This window comes from Dipodomys merriami, unplaced genomic scaffold, assembly GCF_024711535.1.
Source record: "Dipodomys merriami isolate MVZ:Mamm:240054 unplaced genomic scaffold, mDipMer1.0.p SCAF_134, whole genome shotgun sequence".
NCBI classification, from domain to species: domain Eukaryota; kingdom Metazoa; phylum Chordata; class Mammalia; order Rodentia; family Heteromyidae; genus Dipodomys; species Dipodomys merriami.
In genome coordinates, this window is record NW_027202649.1 from 3,420,161 (window position 1) to 3,442,041 (window position 21,881).

Genomic DNA, 21,881 nt, shown 5'->3' on the forward strand with positions numbered 1-21,881 from the left:
TGGGACATAAAAAGGGTCCCAGAGCAGGTACAACTCATTCTCCCTGACCACAACACCATGGCATTCCTGTGGCTTCTGTCCTGCTTTGCCCTTGTGGAGGCTGCCTTTGGTGAGTGTTGGCATCTGGGGAGAGGCTGGGCCCTGTGGACCCCCCACCCCCCAAGCCAGGCCCCATCAGAGGAGCCGACGGGCCCCGTCCTGAGTGGGAGCTGAGCCCCTTTCCCTGCCTCCCGGGCATCACCTGCCACAGGCTGCCTGAGATGACAGGAGGCCTTCTAGGACTTTCTGAGCCTGCAGGCCCTGCTCTGAGCATGGAAAAGCCTGGTCGGTGGTTCCCGAAGTGTCTGAGGTTGGGAACTGCAGGCAGGGTAAGAATAGTGGGGGCAGGTTTCCCCAAGATCTTCATCCAGGATCCAGGAGTGTGTGTGTGTGTGTGTGTGCTGACCACCTGCTAAGCATTTTGTGTTCTATTCTTTTTGTTGTTGGTTGTGGGGCTTGAACTCTGGGCCTGGGTGCTGTCCCTCAGCTCTTCAGCTCAAGACGAGCACTCTACCACTTGAACCGTAGCACCACTTCCAGTTTTCTGAGTGGTTTATTCGAGACAAGAGTCTCATGGACTTTCCTGCCAGGGCTGGCTTTGAACTGTGATCATCAGATCTCAGTCTCCGAGTAGCTAGAATTACAGGCATGAGCCACCTGCACTCGGCTTGTGTTCTATTTTTTTTTGGGGGGGGGGTCCAGTCGTGGGGACTGAACTCTGGGCCTGGACGCTGTCCCTCAGCTCTTCAGCTCAAGGCTGGCACTCTACCACTTGAGCCACAGTGCCACTTCTGGCTTTTTTTTCTGCTTATGTGGTTTAAGCATTCTACCACTGAGCCACCTTCCCAGTCCATGTTCTATTTTTTAAAAGAAGGAAAGAAGCCAGACCCTGGTGGCTCACACCTGTAATCTAGTTACTCAGGAGACTGAGATCTAAGGATCAAAGCCAACCCAGGCATAAAAGTCTCCATGAAGCTGGGTGTCAGGGGCTCATGCCTGTAATCTTAGCTACTCAGGAGGCTGAGATCTGGGGACCGCAGCACAAAAGCCCTCTTCCCTGTTCTGAGCTCACTAAATGTCATTTCTACTCTGTTTATACAAATATACTTCATATTTATAAATCCATCTACCCACGCTTCTCTCCATGTCTGCAGTTTTCCACTGTTTTCCACTCACGTCTTATTAGCGTTATCCATGTTGCTTGAGTGTGCTCGGGAGTGTGAATACACTACTATTTTATTTTTTGCTATTATAAAAAATAATGCTCCATTTGGCAACACCAGTTTTCAGTGAGGAGCCTGGAGCAGGGGAGAGGGACCCCGGAAGTGGCTGGGCTGCCCCTCACCCCTGCTGCCCAATTGTGAAGACCACGTGGGAGGAGAGCTTGCTGAGTCAGCAAGCGTCCTGGGCATGCGCAGGTCACCTGCCTCGCTTGGTTCACTATTGGTTTTATGCTGTGAAATCAAAGTCTTGGTTTATTAAATGAACAAGACACCAAGACTTTACACAACAAACGGCTCCTAAGATTAGAACTGTCCAAGAAATGGCTAGCTTGGAAGCAGGCCTGGCTGGGGACGGCCATGTTTCTCTGCGTCCCAGGATGACGGGGGTCTGCGGGCTGTGAGTGGGATGGCCTTGAGTCTGGAGAGCAGAGGGAAGCCAGGGGAAGCTTCTAGAAGAAGTGGCCCATCATTATGGTGGGGGGGAGGGTGCTGAGCTAGTCTGAGGTAGGACCACGAATTCTGCAGTGGCAGTTCTGAGTGACAGCCATCCTTCACCCCAATCCTCCCACCAGGCTGCGGGGTGCCCGCCATCCACCCGGTGCTCAGTGGCCTGTCCAGGATCGTCAATGGGGAGGACGCTGTCCCTGGCTCCTGGCCCTGGCAGGTGTCCCTGCAGGTGAGGGCGAGCTCCTGGGAAGGGGGGCGGTCAGCGTGGGGTGCTAAGTGGGGATGTGACTGACCCCTGCTTCCTCCCCAGCAATCAAATGGCTTCCACTTCTGCGGGGGCTCCCTGATCAGCGAGGACTGGGTGGTCACCGCTGCCCACTGTGGGGTCAAGTGAGTCCCGGGCAGCCTGGGGGCTCCGCGTGCAGCTCAGTGGGGGTCGGGGAGGGGAGCAAGCCCCCTCCCCCTCCTCACCCCCCCCCCCCCGTCTCGATGCCCAGGACGTCCGACCTCGTGGTGGCTGGGGAATTTGACCAGGGCTCCGACCAGGAGGACATCCAGGTCCTGAAGATCGCAAAGGTATTTGCGCTGCTCCCCACCCAGGCTCTCAGCCCAGAAGTTGGGGAGCAGGCACAGGACACGTGGAGCTAGGGCTGGCCTCAGGAAAGGAGCTTGGCCCCCAGAAACACACACGACCTAACCTGGGGCTCTGGTCCTTACCCACAGGTTTTCAAGAACCCCAAGTTCAACTTCTTCACCATCCAGAATGACATCACGCTGCTGAAGCTGGCCACACCCGCCCGCTTCTCCAGCACCGTGTCGGCCGTGTGCCTGCCCAGTGAGGACGAAGACTTCCCGGCCGGGACCCAGTGCGTCACCACGGGCTGGGGAAAGACCAAGTACAGCGGTGAGCAGTGGCCGCCTTTCCCGAGCCCGGCTGGTCGTTGGGCTGGGCTGCCTGGTCTGAATCTCAACATTCTTAAAAATGAAGTGGGGCGTGATGGCCCAGGCCTTGAATCTCAACACCAGAGAGGCACAAGCAGAAGGATCACAGTTCTAGACCAGCCTGGGCTACTTAGAAAGCCTTTGTCTTAGGGAAAAAAAAAACCCAAAGGTCCAGGATGTAAAGTTGGTGGCACAGTACTTGTCCACCACCAGATCCATTGGGATGATGGCGTGTGCCGGGAGCAGTGGCATTCCTTCCAGCACCAGGGGGTCAACTTGCCCTGCCCACTTGCTGACCATTTGATTCTCAGCTCTGATTTAAAAAGAAAGAAAAACGAGAGTGACTAAGGACAGACTCGCCACAGGAAGGCCTATCGATGGCACAGCTACAGGGCGGAGTCTCCCCCTCAGGAAGGACCAGGGGGTCGCACACCCCTAAGCCCAGGGGCTCCGTCTGATTTGGCACCTAAGTGGGGCCCAGCTCACCTTCTTGCGCCTCATTTTCTTCCCGATCTGGATTCTCTCAGGGGCCTCTAGCTTTCTGTTCATTAACAGATGGAGACAGAAAGGGAAGGAGGGAGGAGGCTGGTCTCCATCCACCTTGCCCCCTCTCCACACTCCCCACGCCCCCCCCCCCCGCCAGGCCCGGCTCCACACAGAGGCCGTGGGGCTGGGCTGCGGGGACAGGTGTGGGTACAGTGTACCCTGCCCGGGGGTGGACCTGACAGTTGGGTGTCCCCGGGCATGGTCTGATCTCTTCTCCACTGGGGGGCGGGAAGGGCTGAATAACAGGGGCCCTGACCCCGTCCTCTGTCCCTGCAGCCACCAAGACCCCCGAAAAGCTGCAGCAGGCCACCCTGCCCCTCCTGTCCACCGCCGAATGCAAGAAGTTCTGGGGCGCCAAGATCAAGGACTCCATGATCTGCGCAGGCGCCAGTGGCGTCTCCTCCTGCATGGTATGGTCGCGTGCCCCACCCACCCGCGGCTGGCCCTTCCCTGGTCATCTCCACATTGCCCCCCAGAGCCCTGGGCTCCCTGACCCCACTCCTCTCCACTCACTGGGGAGGGAGACCAGTTGTCCCAGCCTGGTGCTGGGCTGCGCAGGGCAGAGGCCACGGCCAGGCTTAGAGAGGGCCACCGGCCAGGTCCCCGCAGGGTAGATGGCAGAGCTGGCCACCGACCCCACGTCGGGTCCCTGGGCCCGCGTTTGTCAGCGCTCCGCGCCCTCCCTGCGCGCTGCAGGATGTCCTGGGTCCTGAGGAGTCCTCTCCCCTCTCCCCGCAGGGCGACTCCGGAGGCCCCCTGGTGTGTCAGAAGGACGGGGCCTGGACCCTGGTGGGCATCGTGTCCTGGGGCAGCGGCACCTGCTCCACCTCCACCCCCGCCGTGTATTCACGGGTCACTGAGCTCATGCCCTGGGTGCAGCAGATCCTGGCGGCCAACTGAGTCCGTGGCTCCTGCTCCCCCACTCCGAGAAGCTCCAATAAAAATCATCTATTCAGAAATGCTTCCTGTGTCTCTTGGTGTGGCCCCAAAAAACCTGGGGCCCAAGCTATTGAGTTGTGGTTCCCAGGGCTGGGACTGTGGCTCAATGGTAGAGTGCTTGCCTAGCATGCATGAAGCCCTGGGTTCAATTCCTCAGCACCATATAAACCACACAAAAAAGCCAGAAGTGGCGCTGTGGCTCAAGTGGTAAAGCACTAGCCTTCAGCAAAAGCACAAGAACAGGGCCCAGGCCCCGAGTTCAAGCCCCAGGATTGCCCTCCCCCCCATAAAAAGTCATTCCCAGGCTGCAGATCCCGAGAATCTTTCCTAGGAAGCTTAGCTTCTTATCTTCACCCCAGACCTGAATTCAGGCCCTACCTGCTAAAGCCAGCTTGACCCATGGAACTTTCTGGAAGGCAATAATCCTTCAGCAAGCTCTGTAGTTAGCCCCAAGTCAGCCTTCCAGGCACACGTTCCGGGCACCCTGCTCTACCTTAGCATCCCGCAGCCAAGAGCCCCAGGTGAGCCTCAGACCCCACGCCTTGCACGTAGCAGTCCAACTTGGAAATCCCCAAGCCAGCACCTGCCAGCGGCTCCACTCTACCCTGCCCTCTTCTGGCCTTTCTGCCATGGCTGAGTTGGATCTGGATCCGAGGCTGCCTTTGGTCACCCTCTACCCTTTTACAGCCAGCAGGGGGTGCTGCTGTGCAGTGGGGCACTGAATTCTTTAAAGGATGGCAAACGTGGCGTCCATTCTCACTCGTTCTCCCAAATACTTCCATTGCCAAACTCTTCCATACAAATGCCCCCTACCCCCCACCAATCTCTCATTTAAATACCAGTGGTACTACTCACCGAGAACAGGCAGGCTGAAGATTTTTCTCTTCACTAATTTTGAAAGCCAGGCTGGGAAGGTGGCTCAGTGGTAGAGCGCTTGCCTTGCATGCCTGAGGCCCTGGGTTCGATTCCTCAGCACCACATAAGCAAAAAGAAAAAAGCCAGGAGTGGAGCTGTGGCTCAAGTGGTAGAGTGCTAGCCTTGAGCTGAAGAGCTGAGGGACAGCGCCCAAGCCCATAGTTCAGGTCCCACGACCAGACCCCCCCCCAAAAAAAAAAAAACTAATTTTGAAAGCATTTTTTTTCCTTTCCCGATTTTTAAGATAATGATTTTGTTCCTATCATCGTCTAACAGGGACTCACTTCATTTTGTTTTTGTGTTTTAGGATCATTAAATTGTAGGTTTAAAGAGATTTTGGTTTTGTGTGTGTGTGTGTGTTTGGTGCCAGTACTAGGGCTTGAACTCAGGACTTGGGAGCTTTTTTGCTCAAGACTAAGTGCCACAGCTCCACTTACGGCTTTTTGGTGGTTAATTGGAGATCAGAATCTCATGGGCTTTTCTGCCCAGGTTGGCTTTGAACTGGGATCTGTCTGCTGAGTAGCTAGGATACAGGAGTGAGCCACCAGCACCTGCTTCTGGGCACTATTTATTTAATTTACTTATATTTTAATAAATTTTTTGTCAGTTGTGGGGCCCAAACTCTGGGCCTGGGCACTGTCCCTCAGCTCTTCAGCTCAAGGCTAACACTCTACCACTTGAGCCACAGTGCCACTTCCAGCTTTTTCTGCTTATGTGGTGCTGATGAATTGAACCTACAGCCTCATGCATGCAAGGCAAGCACTCTACCACTGAGCCACCTTCCCAGCCCCCTGAGCACTTTTTTCCAAGAAATGCTGGTGGATTTTGACCAAGAGCCTTTTACATTAATTGAGATGATCAATTTTCTTCCTTGATTCTATTATTACATTGAGCTTCTCAGATTGAGTCAACCTTGCATAAACAAATCATTCTTATCATTTTAATAGGCTACTGGATTGTTTACTAGTTGCTTTTTTTTTTTCCAATCATGTGGCTTGAACTCTGGGCCTGGGTGTTGTCCCTCAGCTCTTCAGCTCAAGGCTAGGGCTCTATCACTTGAGCCACAGCGCCATTTTCTGGTGTGTGTGTATGTCGGTCGTGGGACTTGAACTCTGGACCTGGGTGCTGTCTCTCAGCTCTTCAGCTCAAGGCTAGCACTCTACCACTTGAGCAACAGTACCACTTCCAGTTTTCTGAGTGGTTTAATGGAGATAAGAGTCTCACAGTCTTTCCTGCCCGGGCTGGCTTTGAACCACAATCCTCAGATCTCAGTCTCCTGAGTAGCTAGGACTATAGGCATGAGCCACCAGTGCCCAGCCTTCTGGTGGTTTATTGGAGATAAGAGTTTCATGGACCTTTCCTGCCCAGGCTGGCTTTGAACCTTGATTCTCAGATCTCAGCCTCCTGAGCAGCTAACATTACAGGTGTGAGCCATTGGCACCCAGCTTTACTAGTTGTTATTTAAGATCACTTGTCATAAGTGATACTGTGACTTAAGTAGTAGAGCGCTAGCCTTGAGCTGAAAAGCGAAGAAGGAGGAGGAGGAGGAGGAGGAGGAGGAGGAGGAGGAGGAGGAGGAGGAGGAGGAGGAGGAGGAGGAGGAGGAGGAGGAGGAGGAGGAGGAGGAGGAGGAGGAGGAGGAGGAGGAGGAGGAAGAAATAAATGAGCTGGGAAGGTGGCTCAGTGGTAGAGTACTTGCCTTGCATGCAGGAGGCCCTGGGTTCAATCCCTCAGCACCATATAAGCAGAAAATGCCGGAAATGGCACTGTGGCTCAACTGGTAGAGCACTAGCCTTGAGCTGAAGAGTTGAGGGACAGTGCCCAGGCCGAGTTCAAGCCCCATGACCAAAAAAAAAAAAAAAAAAAAAAAAAAAGCACTTATCAGTGTCCCATCCCTAGCACTAGATAAAGAAAAACCAACATTAAGCATTTAGTCCTTTAATTCCCAGCTCAGGGGGAGAGAACCACTTTTAAACAGACTAAAACACACACAGGGCTGACATGTCTCTGGGTCTGGGGCCTGGTACCACAGGCAGTCCTGAGCTAAGACTGCCACCTGGTGGTCTACATAAAAACTGCAGAGCCCATTTGTTCTAATCCATCACTGTCAAACCAGGAACAAATAGGCAAAATAGGTAAATGTTTTCATGTATTTACCCCAATATATTATTATCTCTATATTTAATAAATATTTTAGCTATGTTTCACATTGAAGTTTAAACTCAGAGCCTCACCCTTGCTAGCACGGACTCCACCACTGAGCAGCACCCCAACTCCCTTTTGCTTTAACAATGGAGTCTAGCTTTGTGCACAGCTGTCTTACTTAGACCCTCTTCCTCCCCCTAGGCTTCTACGTATCTGGGATGATGGCAATGAACAACTTTGTACAGCTATTGGTTGAGATGTAGTCTCATGAACCTTTTGCTTGCTTGTGTGGCGGGTGCTCTATCATTTGAGCTACACCGCCAGCCTCTCTCTGTGAGATCCTGCTTACAGGATCTCACAGACTTCTATGGCACCACTGGATTCAAAGTGATTTCTAGGCTCTTAGTATCCCGAGTAGTTAAGAATTATAGGCTGAGCCACCAGTGTCGAGCAATCTGTTTTGGTTTGTCTATGTTGGAGATTTATCAGTCGCATGCATGTCTTCTCAAATTAGCTCCTCTGTGGTTGTTGCCCTTTATTTCTGGGAAATTGTGAACTCAGTCGAAAATGAGTCACGCCACAGCGGGCTGCTAATGTTAACTGGCTGTGAATAATTATCCTACCTACTTAGTTTACATTCATCTGTATCTATATGTTAAAATATGACACTTTTGGTGCAAATTTAATACAGTTCAAATTGGGGGGTGGGTAATAGTGGCATTTTCTTTCAAAAGTGGGTCTCATTATGTTGGGGATCCAAGAGTCTCTCAAAGCTGTGACTGTGCTTTGAGACCTAGCTAATAGGGTTTTGGGTTGGTTTTTCACTATTCATGTGTGTGTGTGTGTGTGTAATACAGGAAATGAAATTCCAGGTGTGTGTGTGTGTGTGTGTAGTACAGGAAATGAAATTCCAGGGTCTTTTTCCTTTTCCTAGAGCTGGGGTTTGAACACTTGCTGGGTAAGATCTCTACCACTTGAACCGTGCCTGCAGCCACTGAGTTTCAGATAGGTAGTTCTGGGCACGTGAAGACATTACTATGGACATGAGGGAGAGATGACATAGTCCGTGAGAACGGGATGGAGGTGCTGACTGCTGCCCCCGGTGGTTCCTCCCTCCTCCTCGGCCCTGCCTTATCCCTCGTCCCCTACCCTTACCTGTGGCTGGGCTCAGGACGACACTGGAAGTTGGGTGCTGAAAAGCAGCGGGCGAGGCTTGTCTTTCATTTCCTTCCCTACCTCAGTCCCGCGTTCTTCATAGTAGCTCTCTGCCAGGCTTCGCCGTCTTAGCAGACCTTTCCAGAGGTCAGTGGTCACAGGGCTCTGGGAGCACTTCCTGTCTGGCTCCCAGGACAGCTTCTCTGGGTGCTCATGCCTTTGCTCTCCCAGCCATTCCGTCCTTCCACTGGTCTGGATTGGTGGAGGGCCTGCGGGAGTGGTCTGAGAGGCTGAGGTGAGTTCGAGGGGACACACAGAAGGTACTGTTTCCCCGGCCCACGAATCAGATACAGATACATAGGAGTTTAGATATTTATTTTACAAAAATGGTATATTCTCAGAGGGCCTCCCCATTTGACGGAGCGTTCTCTCCACATTATATTCTTTGCAATAGAATACCTTTCAGCTGTGATACATTCTACCACAATTTGTTCATTATTCTAATATTGGGGTTTTTTTTGTATTTACCAAAAATACTACAATATACATTGATAAACATAAAATCTCATGTACTGGCACTTTATTATTTTTTTTTCTTAGAAACAGATTCCCAGGAGTGACGCACCTGGTTTGAAGACTGTGTTCTTCATGTTGACACAGAATCACAGTATTTCCTAAGGAGGCTGTCACAATTTACACTTCAACAGCAGTGTACGAAACTGCTGTTTTCCTTTAATAGGTGAGACTGTAACTTAGACCCAGTGGGCTGTGGCTGCCCTGGAAAATGTCCCCAGAAAATGGCTCCCATTCATATAGTCCGCCAATGACCTTTGACAGTAAGAAGCCAGTAGCTTGCCAGGTACCATCATACTAATGCACTATTTGTGGCTGCCAGGTAAAAGCAGAATTTGTGCTTCTGACATCGTCTACAAAGGCAATCTTTCAGTTGTGCAGAAATAACAGTAATGTCGTTCTCTTGGTCTGGGGACATTTCTAGGCAGCCACATGTGAAGTGTGGATGGTACAGGACAGAGTGACACACACCAAGCAGGACCAAACACCTCCTTCAAACCGCAGGATTCTGCTCATTTCTAAAATGAATTATGCACATAGAAATTTAAAATGCAATACTGAGTTTCCTTAAAATAAGTTTTTTCTTTAATATCTCTGAAATGTAACATCAGTGAGCACTCTACCATTTTTTTTTTAAACAAGACAATCAAAATATGAAAAGAAACAGGGAAACCCACAAAAAATAGTTTTGTTTATTTTCTGGGCTACGTAATCTTTTGGTAAGACATGCACCTGTAAGTCAGGAACAAGGTCATGACGCATGCGGCGTTCTGTCTACACTGCACACTCGTATCTTGTAGTGCGAGTCGAGAAACGCAGTTCATATTGCCTCCTCCATCATGTTCCTCTTCCTTACCTCACACTTGCATCTTTGTATAAATCTTCTAGAAAAATCTTCAAACCTGGACGCAGGTTGAGACTCTGCCAAACTGTCACTTCTTTAGTGGAGAGGCCATGCAGTGATGATGGTCACAGAAGCGAGCAGGAGGAGCAGGCTCCTTGCTACATCTATTCCTTTTGGAATGCATAGCAGGTGGGAAAGGTACCGAAAGTCATGTTTAATGTGGAAAATCTTGTTTGATGTGCCCTAATGATTGCCAAGACAAATGTTTCAAACTCCCAGTAACTTCACATACGTAAATTTAAAACATGATGTGTGTTTCGTGGAATATTCCCACATAAATTTCCAGGGTAGAACCGGGTGCCGGTGGCTCACGCCTGCAATCCTAGCTATTTAGGAGGCTGAGATCTGAGGACAGTAGTTCAAAGCCAGCCTGGGCAGGAAACTCTATGAGACTCTTTCTTACCTACAATAAACTACTCAAAAAAGACAGAAGTGGCACTGTGGCTCAAGTGGTAGTACACTCACCTTGAGCAAAAGCAGCTCAGGGACAGTGTTCAGGTCCTGAGTTCAAGCCCCAGGACTGGCAGGAAAAAAAAAAAAAAAAGATCTCTAGGGTACTGTCTGTACATGTTTGTGCTACTTACTTCTCAGGGACTTTAAGAAGCTCCCTATGGGCTGGCTGCAGCTCGGTGGTAGAGCACACACACACATGGACCCTGGTGTCCATCCCCAGCACTGTAGAGAACAATTCCGCAGCTGTCCGCATGATGTGCAGTGGCGTGCACTCCTCGCTTCCCAAGAGGCTGTGTTCTCCCGGGGTCCTATCTTCCCGTCTTTTCAATGGAGACTGCCGGCCAGCATGCGCTCCCATGACCCTCCAGCCCCTCCCCCGGAAGAGCCACCGCGGCATCAGGGTCTGTCCCCCGCGTGCAGCCTCTGGTGGACGCTGAGGCGGGACTTCCTGCTGAAGGCCTTGCCGCAGTCGGCGCACTCGTAGGGCTTCTCCCCGGTGTGGATGCGCAGGTGCAGCCGCAGGGTGGACCTCTGGCTGAAGGTCTTGCCGCACTCGGTGCACTCGTAGGGCTTCTCCCCGGTGTGAGTCCGCGTGTGGATGATGAGCTGCGAGTTCTGGATGAAGGACTTGCCGCACTCGCTGCACTCGTAGCGCTTCTCCCCCGTGTGAATCTTCTGGTGGATAATGAGGTTGGACTTCTTGAAGAAGGTCTTTGCACACTCGCTGCACTCGTAGGGCCGCTCTCCGGTGTGAATCCTCTGGTGTGTGGTGAGCTCGAACTTCTGGGCGAAGGTCTTGCCGCACTCTCCGCACCCGTAGGGCTTCTTCTCCATGTGCGCCCTCTGGTGCACGATGAGGTTGGACTGGTGGGTGAACGCCTTTCCACACTCGGGGCACTCGAAGGGCTTCTCCCCGGTGTGGATTCTCTGGTGCTTGATGAGGTTCGCCTTGTGGGAGAAGGTCTTCTGGCACACGTTGCACTCATAGGGCTTCTCCCCAGTGTGGATTCTCTTATGACTAACGAGGAGCGACTTAAACGAGAAGGTCTTGTCACAGTAATTGCAAACGAACGGCTGAACCAAGTTTTTCATTTTCTGATGCTTAAAAATCACTTCCTTAGGGCTGAGGGCTTTGGTGCTTTTATTATATTCTGCATATTCTGCCGCAGACTGGGGTTTCTCTTGCTTCAGACGGAGGAGTGATTTTCCAAAACCGCTGCACTCATCGTCCTCCTTGCCCACATAGCTCCGGTCCCGAAGCGGGTCCGCGCGACACGGCGCAGCCTTTTCATATCCACTGTATTTATAGGGCACTTGGCTCAAAGACACACTGTCCGTGTTCAGATGAAATGTTTTTGCAAAGAGGTAACCCCTTTCTTCCACTGGGGTTTGGTTCTTGAGGATTAGAAACTGCCTTGCCTGCTCGTCTGGGGTTTTGGGGTCCCCCTCCATCTGCTCATCAGCCTTCCACACTTCTAGGATGGAGCACAAAGAAACGCACTAGTCAGCCCCTCACCATTTCACAGTGGAGTCTCCGTGAACAGTCTATCTTTCTGATCTATCAGATGAATAGCTCCCTCCCACCACGAAAACATCCCTGGTGCCATCTTTTTCTTGCTCTTAAACTTTGAAAAGACAAAAACATACAAGGTTGTGGCAAAAAAAAAAAAAAAAAAAAAGGAGAAACTGACAATGGACATATATAGCATTGCCAGATGACAAAACGACCTTACAGTGGATAAAAAACAAAATTAAAAAATAAAAAGGGGGGGCTGGGAAGGTGGCTCAGTGGTAGAGTGCTTGCCTTGCATGCCTGAGGCCCTGGGTTCGATTCCTCAGCACCACATAAGCAAAAACAAAAACAAAAAAAAGCCGGAAGTGGCGCTATGGCTCAGGTGGTAGAGCGCTAGCCTTGAGCTGAAGAGCTGAGGGACAGCGCCCAGGCCCAGAATTCAGGCCCCACGACCAGACCCCAAAAAAAAATAAAAAATAAAAAATAAAAAGGGGCTGAGGGTATGAGCAAGGCCCTGGGTTGAACTGGGCAGGCCGGGGACATAGAAAGACTGGCGACTCCAGGGATGGCAGGACTTAGGTGTCTTCAGGGACGTGGAACGGCACAGAGACCAAGAGAGTAAGCAGTGGAGATGTGAAGTGGGAGTCGCTGGGCGGGTGAGGGTTAGTGACTGGTGCGGGGCTACCCCGTTGTGGTGGGACCCGCGTTAATTGCACATATGTTGGCTCTTTCCCCTTTTTTAAACCTCTGCTCATCTCAACCAATTCCCATGAGCTAAAACATGAAAGTCACTATTCTGACAAGCCAAAAAATACTACTAAAGAGCAGCTCACAAAGCCAGGCGCCACTGCTCACGCCTATAATCCTAGCTACTCAGGAGGTTGTGATCTGAGGATCACCATTTGAAGCCAGCCCAGGGAAGTGGATAAATAAACTACTCAGAAAAAGCTGGAAGTGGATCTGTGACTCAAGTGGTACAGCACTACCCTTGAGCACAAAGAGGCTCAGGGAGAGCAACCAGGCCCTGAATTCAAGCCCTAGTACTGGCAAGAAAAAAAGAGAAGAAAAAAGAGTATCTCATCACGCCAAGTTAAGTATCTGCAGCAGGGAAGAAAGTTGAGCAAGGACAGACAGACATTTGGAGGCATGGCCACGAACAGCAAAGGCCTTCTGTCTTCAGCGGCCTCTGAAGATGTTGGGATTTTAAAACTAATTTTTTTCTATTTTGTAGTACTAGAGTTTGAACTCAGAGCTTAACACCTGCTAGGCAGGTGCTCTACAGAGCATATTTTGCTTCTACTTTTTTTTTTGGGTCCGGTCGTGGGGCCTGAACTCTGGGCCTGGGCACTGTCCCTCAGCTCTTCAGCTCAAGGCTAGTGCTCTACCATTTGAGCCACAGCGCCACTTCTGGCTTTTTTCTTTTTGCTTATGTGGTGCTGAGGAATCGAACCCAGGGCCTCAGGCATGCAAGGCAAGCGCTGTACCACTGAGCCACCTTCCCAGCCCCTGCTTCTACTTTTCTAGTAGAGTTTCACATTTGCCCATGGCTGGCTTGAGACCATGACTAAGCCTTCTGTGTAACTGGGAATACAGGTGTGAAGCATCACTCCTGCCTTGTTTGTTGAGATGAGATCTCACTAATGTTTTTTTTTTTTTTTTTGTCGGTCGTGGGGCTTGAACTCTGGGCCTGGGCGTTGTCCCTCAGCTCTTCAGCTCAAGGCGAGCACTCTACCACTTGAGCTACAGCGCCACTTCCGATTTTCTGGTGGTTTATTGGAGATAGGAGTCTCACGGTCTTTCCTGCCCGGGCTGGCTTTGAACCGTGATCCTCAGATCTCAGCCTCCTGAGTAGCTAGGATTACAGGCGTGAGCCACCAGCGCCCGGCTGAACATATATATTTGTAAAATTTTTTTTTTTTTTTTTTTGTCGGTCGTGGGGCCTGAACTCTGGGCCTGGGCGCTGTCCCTCAGCCCTTCAGCTCAAGGCGAGAGCTCTACCACTTGAGCTACAGCACCACTCTCACTAATGTTTTGCCTGGGCTGAACTGCAGTCCTCCTGACCTCCACCTCCTGAGTAGCTAGGATTACAGGCATGCACCACTACACTTTGCCACAAACTACATTCTAGAAAATATTTTGAAGATACCAACTTGCTCCTAAGTGATATCCGATATCATTTCTACAGTTTCTCTCATTTCCCTTGTTTTCAGATCATCCCTAGAAAGTTCTGAGCTGATCATTCTTTTTTTTTTTTTTTTTTTATCATTCATGGGGCTTGAACTCTGGGCCTGGATGCTGTCCCTCAGCTCTTCAGCGCAAGGTGAGCGTACTACCACTTGAGCCACAGCGCTACTTCTGGTTTTGAGTGGTTTACTGGCGATAAGAGTCTCACAGTTTCCTGCCTGGGCTGGCTTTGAACTGTGATCCTTAGATCTCAGCCTCCTGAGCAGCTAGGATAAAGGCGTGAGCCATGGACCAGCCTGTGTTGGTCATTTTAACTACACTATCCACAGCTTTTTGTTGTTCCAATCACACGTACTTTGGTTCCTGCTATCTAAGCAGTTGGTGAATAAAGAAGGTAGAACTCCAGAGGCTGGATTCACTCAGCCTCAACACGCGAAGACACAGGCCAACACTCAGTAATTCTGAAGCTCCTGGTTTTTGGTAGCTGAGAAAGGACAGAGTGCTGCCTGGCAGACAGGGAGCGACGCCCAGGGCCACGCTTACCCACGGACAGCAAGTTGCTGTAGTTCTCCAACATCACATCCATATAGAGGATCCTCTGCGAGGGGTCCAGGCGCTCCCACTCCTCCTGGCTGAAGTCCACAGTGACGTCCGTGAACGAAACCGAGCCCTGAAATGACACATGCTTCAATCTGAGGTGGTGCGGAAAGGACACAGTAAAGCAGCCATGGTAGTGCATGCCAGTAATCCCAGCACTCGGGAGGCTGAGAGTGGAAACCTAGAGTCCTTCAAATGTATATCTTACAGGAGTTAATTTAACATGCATGGATCCTGGGGCTTGAATTTAGGATCTGGCCACTGTCCCTGGGCTTTTGTACTCAAGGCTAGCACTCTACCACTTGACCCACACCTCCAATTCTGGCTTTTTGGTGGTTAATTAGACATAAGAGTCTCACTGACTTTCCTGCTCCGGCTGGCTTCAAAACATGATCCTCAGATCTCAGCCTCCTAAGTAGTTAGGATTACAAGTATGAGCCATCGATTTAACATGAAGTCAGAAACGGACAAAGATCAAGACCTAAATAGAACTCCAACAACATTCTTGTAATATGACTCCCTTATTGGATGCCACAAAACCCCTCCTCACTCCGAAGGTGAGAGACTGGCTTTACTGGTCACAAATTTTAGTCATGTCATGAAATAACAGCCAGCACAGTAGCAGAAGCAGGAGAAGGACAAGTATGAATCCCGTAAAGAATAATATTCAGTATATACCACATGTAGGAAAAACACATAAAAAGTTAGAAAGAACGTACCTAATGCACTCCCATAATACAGTAATCTCCAAAGAACAACAGCATGAGAAGGGCAAACAGAACTTAATATAAGAGAGCTACAAGAAATGCCTACAGGGCTGGGAAGGTGGCTCAGTGGTAGAGCACTTGCCTTGCATGCCTGAGGCCCTGGGTTCGATTCCTCAGCACCACATAAGCAAAAAGAAAAAAGCCGGAAGTGGCGCTGTGGCTCAAGTGGTAGAGCACTAGCCTTGAGCTGAAGAGCTGAGGGACAGTGCCCAGGCCCAGAGTTCAGGCCCCACTACCGGACCAAAAAAAAAAAAAAAAAGAAAAAAAAAAAAAGAAATGCCTACAAAGAGTTTCCAAGAGAGCCAGGTGCCAGTGGCTCACGTCTGTAATCTTAGTTACTCAGGAGACTGAGATCTGAGGACTGTGGTCTGAAGCCAACCACAGCAGGAAAGTCCCTGAGACTTTGTCTCCACTACACTACAATAAAAGCTGGAAGTGGAGCTGTGGCTCAAGTGGTAAAGCACTAACCTTGAGCACAAAAACTCAAGGACAGAGCCCAGGCCCTGAGTTCAAGCTCCAGGATCTGCCAAAAGTAAAAAATAAAAAGTGTAAGAGAAGGAAGAATGGGCAGGGCACCGGTGGCTCACGCCTGTAATTCTAGCTACTAAGGAGACTGAGATCTGAGGACCGTGGTTCAAAGCCAGTCCATGAGACTTTTTTTTTTTTTGGGGTCCGGTCATGGGGCCTGAACTCTGGGCCTGGGCGCTGTCCCACAGTTCTTAGCTCTACCACTTGAACCACAGCGCCACTTCCGGCTTTTTTCTTTTTGCTTATGTGGTGCTCAGGGCCTCAGGCATGAAAGGCAAGCGCTCTACCACTGAGCCACCTTCCTAGCCCCCCCCGTGAGACTCTTTATCTCAATAAAATACCAGAAAACCAGAGGTGGCACTATGGCTCAAGTGGTAGAGCACTTGCCTTGAGCTAAAGAGCTGAGGGGCAGAGCCCAGGCCCAGAGTTCAGCCCCATGACAAAAAAAAAAAAAAAAGGAGAAGGAAAAATGGTAATTCTCTAATCACATCAAATTACTTCTAGCATAAACTGGAACACGGTTATTCAAAAGCAGGCATCTGAGGTCTGTTACCAAGTTAGACACTGTAACAACAGGGCACTGGTGACTCAAGCCTGGAAACAGCTACTCAGGAGGCTGAGATCTGAGGATCGAGATTCAAAGCCAACTCAGGCAGAAAAGTCTGGGAGACTCCATCTCCAAAATAACCAGTAAAGTGCTGGGCTAGAGGTGTGGCTAAGTGGTAAAGTACTAGCCTAATAAGCAAGCATAGGTCATGAGTTCAAACCCTGGTACGGAGGGGAGGGGGGGAATGTCCTGACACATTTACAGGTAGGTTGGGCATGTAGAGCACTGGGAAGGCAGGCACCCAGGTTTCGCTTTGAGTTCCCCTCCCAGGTGGGAAGTTACTGCACTTTAGATCAAATTCAGTCCTCTTAGCTCACTCATGTGGTACCAAGGTGCACTTTACTATCATGTTTTAATGGCTGTGCATTTGCATTTTCTGTGTCATAACACTGGAAGAAAATAATGCCTCTGACAACCATGATACAGTCTGTGGCATGTGGGTCTGAACTTCAGAATCAGTTCAAGTAGGAAGTGAGTCGAGAACACAAAGTTAAAAGAAAAGGCCACTTGCTGCCTCTATGCTCCTCCTCCTCACCCGAGGGCAGATGCGGGGCAAGCCTCAGCCAGATTCTGTCTGCACTCGGGTTGCTTTATGTTGAACACCGTGCTCACATCTGTCTCCCACCACAACAGGCTGCCTTGGAGCAGATGAAGATATTCATTCCCCCCACAAAAGTGTATTGCTCTCATCCACTCTTGAGAGGTGGCAGTAAACCAAGCAGAAAATACAGAGCATCCCACTCCCTCTAATTACATTCCTGTCAGACACCCAATACTCGAGCCACACTTTGACCTGCCAGATGGACCAACTGTGCTGAGCCTTATGTTTCCATATGTTTCTTATGACCTTGCCAATGACTTCCCCAAATGAGCTGCTGCAAACTCGGGAAGCTGGAGCTAAACTACGACCAGAGATTTTACTCTGCTCATCTTCTCCTGGAGACTTGAACACTCATGTGAAAAATATTTAGACACAGCTAGACTTCTCTAGGTTTGCTTGGTAAGTATTGTCAGATTGCTACCAGCAAAGCTATCACCAGCAATACCTGAGTTATTTCTTTTCTCTAATACCATCTACTGGGGCTGGGAAGGTGGCTCAGTGGTAAAGCACTTGCCTTGCATGCCTGAGGCCCTGGGTTCGATTCCCCAGCACCACATAAGCAATAAAAAAAAGCCGGAAGTGGCGCTATGGCTCAAGTGGTAGAGCGCTAACCTTGAGCTGAAGAGCTGAGGGATAGCGCCCAGGCCCAGAGTTCAGGCCCCATGACCGGACCCAAAAAAAAAAAAAAAAAAAATACCATCTACTATAACTTGAGGGGAAAAAAAGTATTTAAAATACCCTAAGCCAGGTGGCTCAAGCGTGCGATCCTCTCTTCATGGGAGGCTGACAATTGGAGTGTGTGAGACCCTTCTCAACAGACAGCCAAGTGTAGTGGTACATGCCTACCATCCCAGCTACATTAGATTGAGGCACTGAGATTGGGAGGATCTTGGTGCCAGGCCAACACAGACAACAAAGCAAAGACTATAAAGACAAACCCCAGACTGGGGAAAAATTTTGAAAAACAATCATTAGCATCTAAATATACAAATAACTCTGAAAGCTCAAAATAAGAAAATAAACAATTAAGTAATGGGCAAAAAATTGTGAACAGACACTTCACCAGAGATGATGTACAGATGGCAAATAATCATGAAAAGATGTTCAACGTTACAGGCTATCAGGGTCCTGCAAATCACAGTGAGACGCTGCCGTCCACCAGTGAAAACGGCCTAACAGACAGAAGCAAGGATACCCAACGGCTGGCATCAACCACTTATTTTAGTGTTTTCCTTACGTCTAACTGGTTCATACTTTTCTACCTCATTTTTTTATTTTTTTATTTTTTTTTTTTCCGGTTGTGGGGCCTGAACTCTGGGCCTGAGCACTGTCCCTCAGCTCTTCAGCTCAAGGCTAGTGCTCTACCACTTGAGCCACAGCGCCACTTCCGGCTTTTTTCTTTTTGCTTATGTGGTGCTGAGGAATCGAACCCAGGGCCTCAGGCATGCAAGGCAAGTGCTCTACCACTGAGCCAACTTCCCAGCCCTCTACCTCATTTTTTGATCCACGTAAGTTTCCACAAATGCAATATTTTTTAAAAAAGAGGGAATAAACAACTCACCTGGGATTTGCTCATTTTGTTCATTTCTGCAGTTTGGGTGTAAAGACAGAGAACTATGAAGACAGAACTGGAACAGAAGAAAAAGGAAGGCATGTTATTGAAGAACTGACCTGCCTCATATTCATCAATGTTTGTTTTAGAAATCTCTACATACTATCTGACAAAATAATAATTCCTAAACTGGGCACTAGGGGCTCATGTCTAATCCTCGCTAATCAGGAGGCTGATTGGATTGCAGTTCAAAGCCAGCCCAAGCAGGAAACTCCATGAGACTCTTTTTTTCTTTTTTTGGCGCTGTCCCTCAGCTCTTTAGCTCAAGGCGAGCACCCTACCCCTTGAACCATGGTGCCACTTCCAGCCTTTCCTGCTTTATATGGTGCTGAGGAATCAAACCGAGAGCCTCATGCATACAAGGCAAGCACACTACCACTGAGCCACCTTCCCAGCCCTCCATGAGACTCTTGTCTCCAATTAATCACCAAAAAAAAGTGGAAACTGTAGTTCAAGTGAGCAAAACAGCTCAAGGACAGCACCCAATTCATGAGCTCAAACCCCAGGCCAAATGCCAGAGAGAGAGAGAGAGAGAGACAGACAGAGACACAGAGAGAAGAAAATGCTTCCCCACTGCCACAGACAGACAGACAGACAGAGACACAGAGAGAAAAAAATGCTTCCCCACTGCCTTTTATTGGGTTGACACCTAGAACAGGACTAAAGTTCAGCCTCTCTGAAATGACTTAATAGTACCCTTAATGTAACCATTAATAGAATCACAATAAAAGTTAACAGTCAGTCAAGTGCAGGTGGTTCATAACTATAATCCTAACTACTCAGGAGGCTGAGATCTATGGACCACAGTTCAAAGCCAGCCTGGGCAGAAAAGTTCCCATGAGACTCTAATCTCCAATTAACCACTCAATAAACCAGAAGTGGCATTGTGGGTCAAAGTGGTAGAGCATGAGCCTTGAGCAACAGAGCTCTGGGAACAGTGCCCAGGCCGAGTTCTCAAGCCCACAACTGACAAAATAATAATAAAACAACAACAACAATAAGCTAACCGTCTAAAAAGAATGCAATTGGTTCCAAAGTTTCCAAACTTTTGAATCCTAGGAAACCTTCTTGGCTTCCATGCTACATCAAACGCAAGGCCTCTTCCATGCTAGGCAAGTTCTCTGCCTATACTCCCAGTCCATGGGAAAACTTGTAAAATCACAAAGTTGTTTATAGTCTTCAGGGTGCCCTATAAGGAGTAAACAGCGAATTCACCCAGGGAGAAAATTTCAAACGTATGAAAACCACCAGTAGGCCAAGACAAAAGACAAAAGGAAAAACAATTCGCTGTCAGGTAACATGAAGTGGCAGCTGGCTGGCTGACCTCAGGTGAATCACTTCCCCCTTCTGAGCCCTTCTAGCGATGACCATACCGGAAGACACTGGCTGGATGTGAAGATTAGAAGACACGACCGGAAACCCTGTGGACAGAGCGGGGCTCCAGCTCACTGCGCCTCTGGAGGATTGCGGAGGCTTCCCCTCCAACCTGGAGAGGCACCAGGCTGCGGCAGGTGGCTCGCGGGGCGGGGCCCAGCGCGGCAGGCCCCGCCCCCGCCCCGCCCCGCCCCGCAGGTCCGGCCGCGTGCGCGCCCCGGGACTTCCGGGCTCGTTCCCGTGCGGCCGCGGAGCCTCACCGTGGGTCGCAGGCTCGTCTCCTGACAAAGGGAGGCCGGGAGGCCCGGCCGCCGCCCGCGCCCACGCCGCCGTCCCCGTACCGCCGCGAGGCCCACCCCGTGGGCTCCGCCCGGAGGAGGACCAGGGCGGCCCCGGACGTCGCCTCCGTGGTTGCAACCGAAGTTTGGGCTCCCACCCGCCCGGGCAGGAACCCACCCGTCATCTCTGGCCCCTGGGCCGCAGGCCACGTCAAGCCTCCTGATAGCATCTTTTCCTACCTGGAAGGGCAGGGCTTCAGCTCGTGGTTCCGCGGCTCTGGGCCACGGCGTGGGGCAGCGAGGACGCGCGGACGAGGGGGTCTCGTCACCCACTCTCAGCCTGGGGTGGGGGGGGAGGGAGGGGAGACGCCGCTCGGCGCGCCGCACATGCGCAGACGTCAGGGCTGCGCGCCCAGGGTCCTCGCAGCGGCGTCCTGTTGGCCGCGGAACTACATTTCCCACAAGCCTCCGAGCTGCACCGTTAGGGACGCTCTACAAAGTCTAGAGGGTGGAATGAGCTCAAAGACCATCTTGGCCCGAAATGTTTATTTCTCTCAGTAGGGGTGGTGAATTGCCGCCCATTTCTTTCTCTAAAGTGAGTCTCAAAAAAAAAAACAACCTCCCCCCCCCACACACCCCCACACACACAAGTAATCTATTCGTTATGAAAATACGCCCAAGGGGGCTTGGAAGGTGGCTCAGTGGTAGAGCACTTGCCTTGCATGCCTGAGGCCCTGGGTTCGATTCCTCAGCACCACATAAGCAAAAAGAAAAAAGCTGGAAGTGGCGCTGTGGCTCAAGTAGTAGAGCGCTAGTCTTGAGCTGAAGAGCTGAGGGACAGCGCCCAGGCCCAGAGTTCAGGCCCCACAACCGGACCCCCCCCCCCAAAGTAAACAAAACAAAACAAAAAAATACGCCCAAGAAGGCAAGTATTACCTTTCCGAACATAATTGTGTAATTCCTAGTTTTTAATACGATTTCATTGTTTTTATTAAAGTGTTGTGCAGAAGGGTTAACATTTCACAATTAAAGCAATGCATATATTTCTCTTTTAGACAATGTCACTCACATAATTTTTTTTTTCTTTTTTCTTTTTGTCAGTTGTGGGGCCTGAACTCTGGGCCTGGGCGCTGTCCTTCAGCTCAAGGTGAGCACTCTACCACTTGAGCCACAGCACCACTTCTGGCTTTTTCTGTTTATGTGGTACTGAGGAATCGAACCCAGGGCTTCATGCATGCTAGGTAAGCACTCTACCACTAAGGCACATCCCCAACCTTAGACATTTTTTGACAGTAATGTTCTTTCAATATGCATTTAAGTTTTCTCCATATCATTTTTTATGGTTTGATAGTTCACTTCTTCTTAGAACAGCATAATCTTCCTTCCACTGTTGTATATACCCAACTCATTTATATGTCTGAATTTTTTTTTCAGTTGTGGGGTTTGAACCTTGGGCTTGGGCACAGTCCCTGGGCTCTTCAGCTCAAGGCTAGCACTTTACCACTTGAGCCACAGCACCACTTCCTACCTAGTGCATTT

At 50.2% G+C, this 21,881-nt stretch overlaps 2 protein-coding genes across 4 annotated transcripts; one reads left to right on the top strand and one right to left on the bottom strand.

Annotated features, from left to right (window-relative positions):
* Positions 1 to 4,127, top strand: LOC138825084 (chymotrypsinogen B). The gene is made up of 7 exons (XM_070019456.1): positions 1 to 109; positions 1,835 to 1,938; positions 2,020 to 2,099; positions 2,207 to 2,285; positions 2,433 to 2,613; positions 3,474 to 3,607; positions 3,936 to 4,127. The coding sequence occupies exons 1-7, from the start codon at positions 58 to 60 to the stop codon at positions 4,095 to 4,097; spliced, it is 792 nt and encodes a 263-aa protein (XP_069875557.1). The 5' UTR covers positions 1 to 57; the 3' UTR covers positions 4,098 to 4,127.
* Positions 4,128 to 9,486: 5,359 nt separating this feature from the next.
* On the bottom strand, positions 9,487 to 20,680 carry LOC138825108 (zinc finger protein 1 homolog). Of its 3 annotated transcripts, XM_070019509.1 has the most exons (5): positions 20,583 to 20,680; positions 20,015 to 20,111; positions 18,640 to 18,706; positions 14,522 to 14,648; positions 9,487 to 11,756 (listed from the first exon to the last, which is right to left on the bottom strand). In XM_070019509.1, the coding sequence occupies exons 2-5, from the start codon at positions 20,059 to 20,061 to the stop codon at positions 10,678 to 10,680; spliced, it is 1,320 nt and encodes a 439-aa protein (XP_069875610.1). In that variant the 5' UTR covers positions 20,062 to 20,111; positions 20,583 to 20,680; the 3' UTR covers positions 9,487 to 10,677. The 3 variants fall into 3 exon arrangements, with proteins under 3 accessions (XP_069875610.1, XP_069875611.1, XP_069875612.1); XM_070019510.1 differs by lacking the exon at positions 20,015 to 20,111; XM_070019511.1 differs by lacking the exon at positions 20,583 to 20,680 and having other exon boundaries at positions 20,064 to 20,155.
* Between the last annotated feature and the right edge of the window lie 1,201 nt (positions 20,681 to 21,881).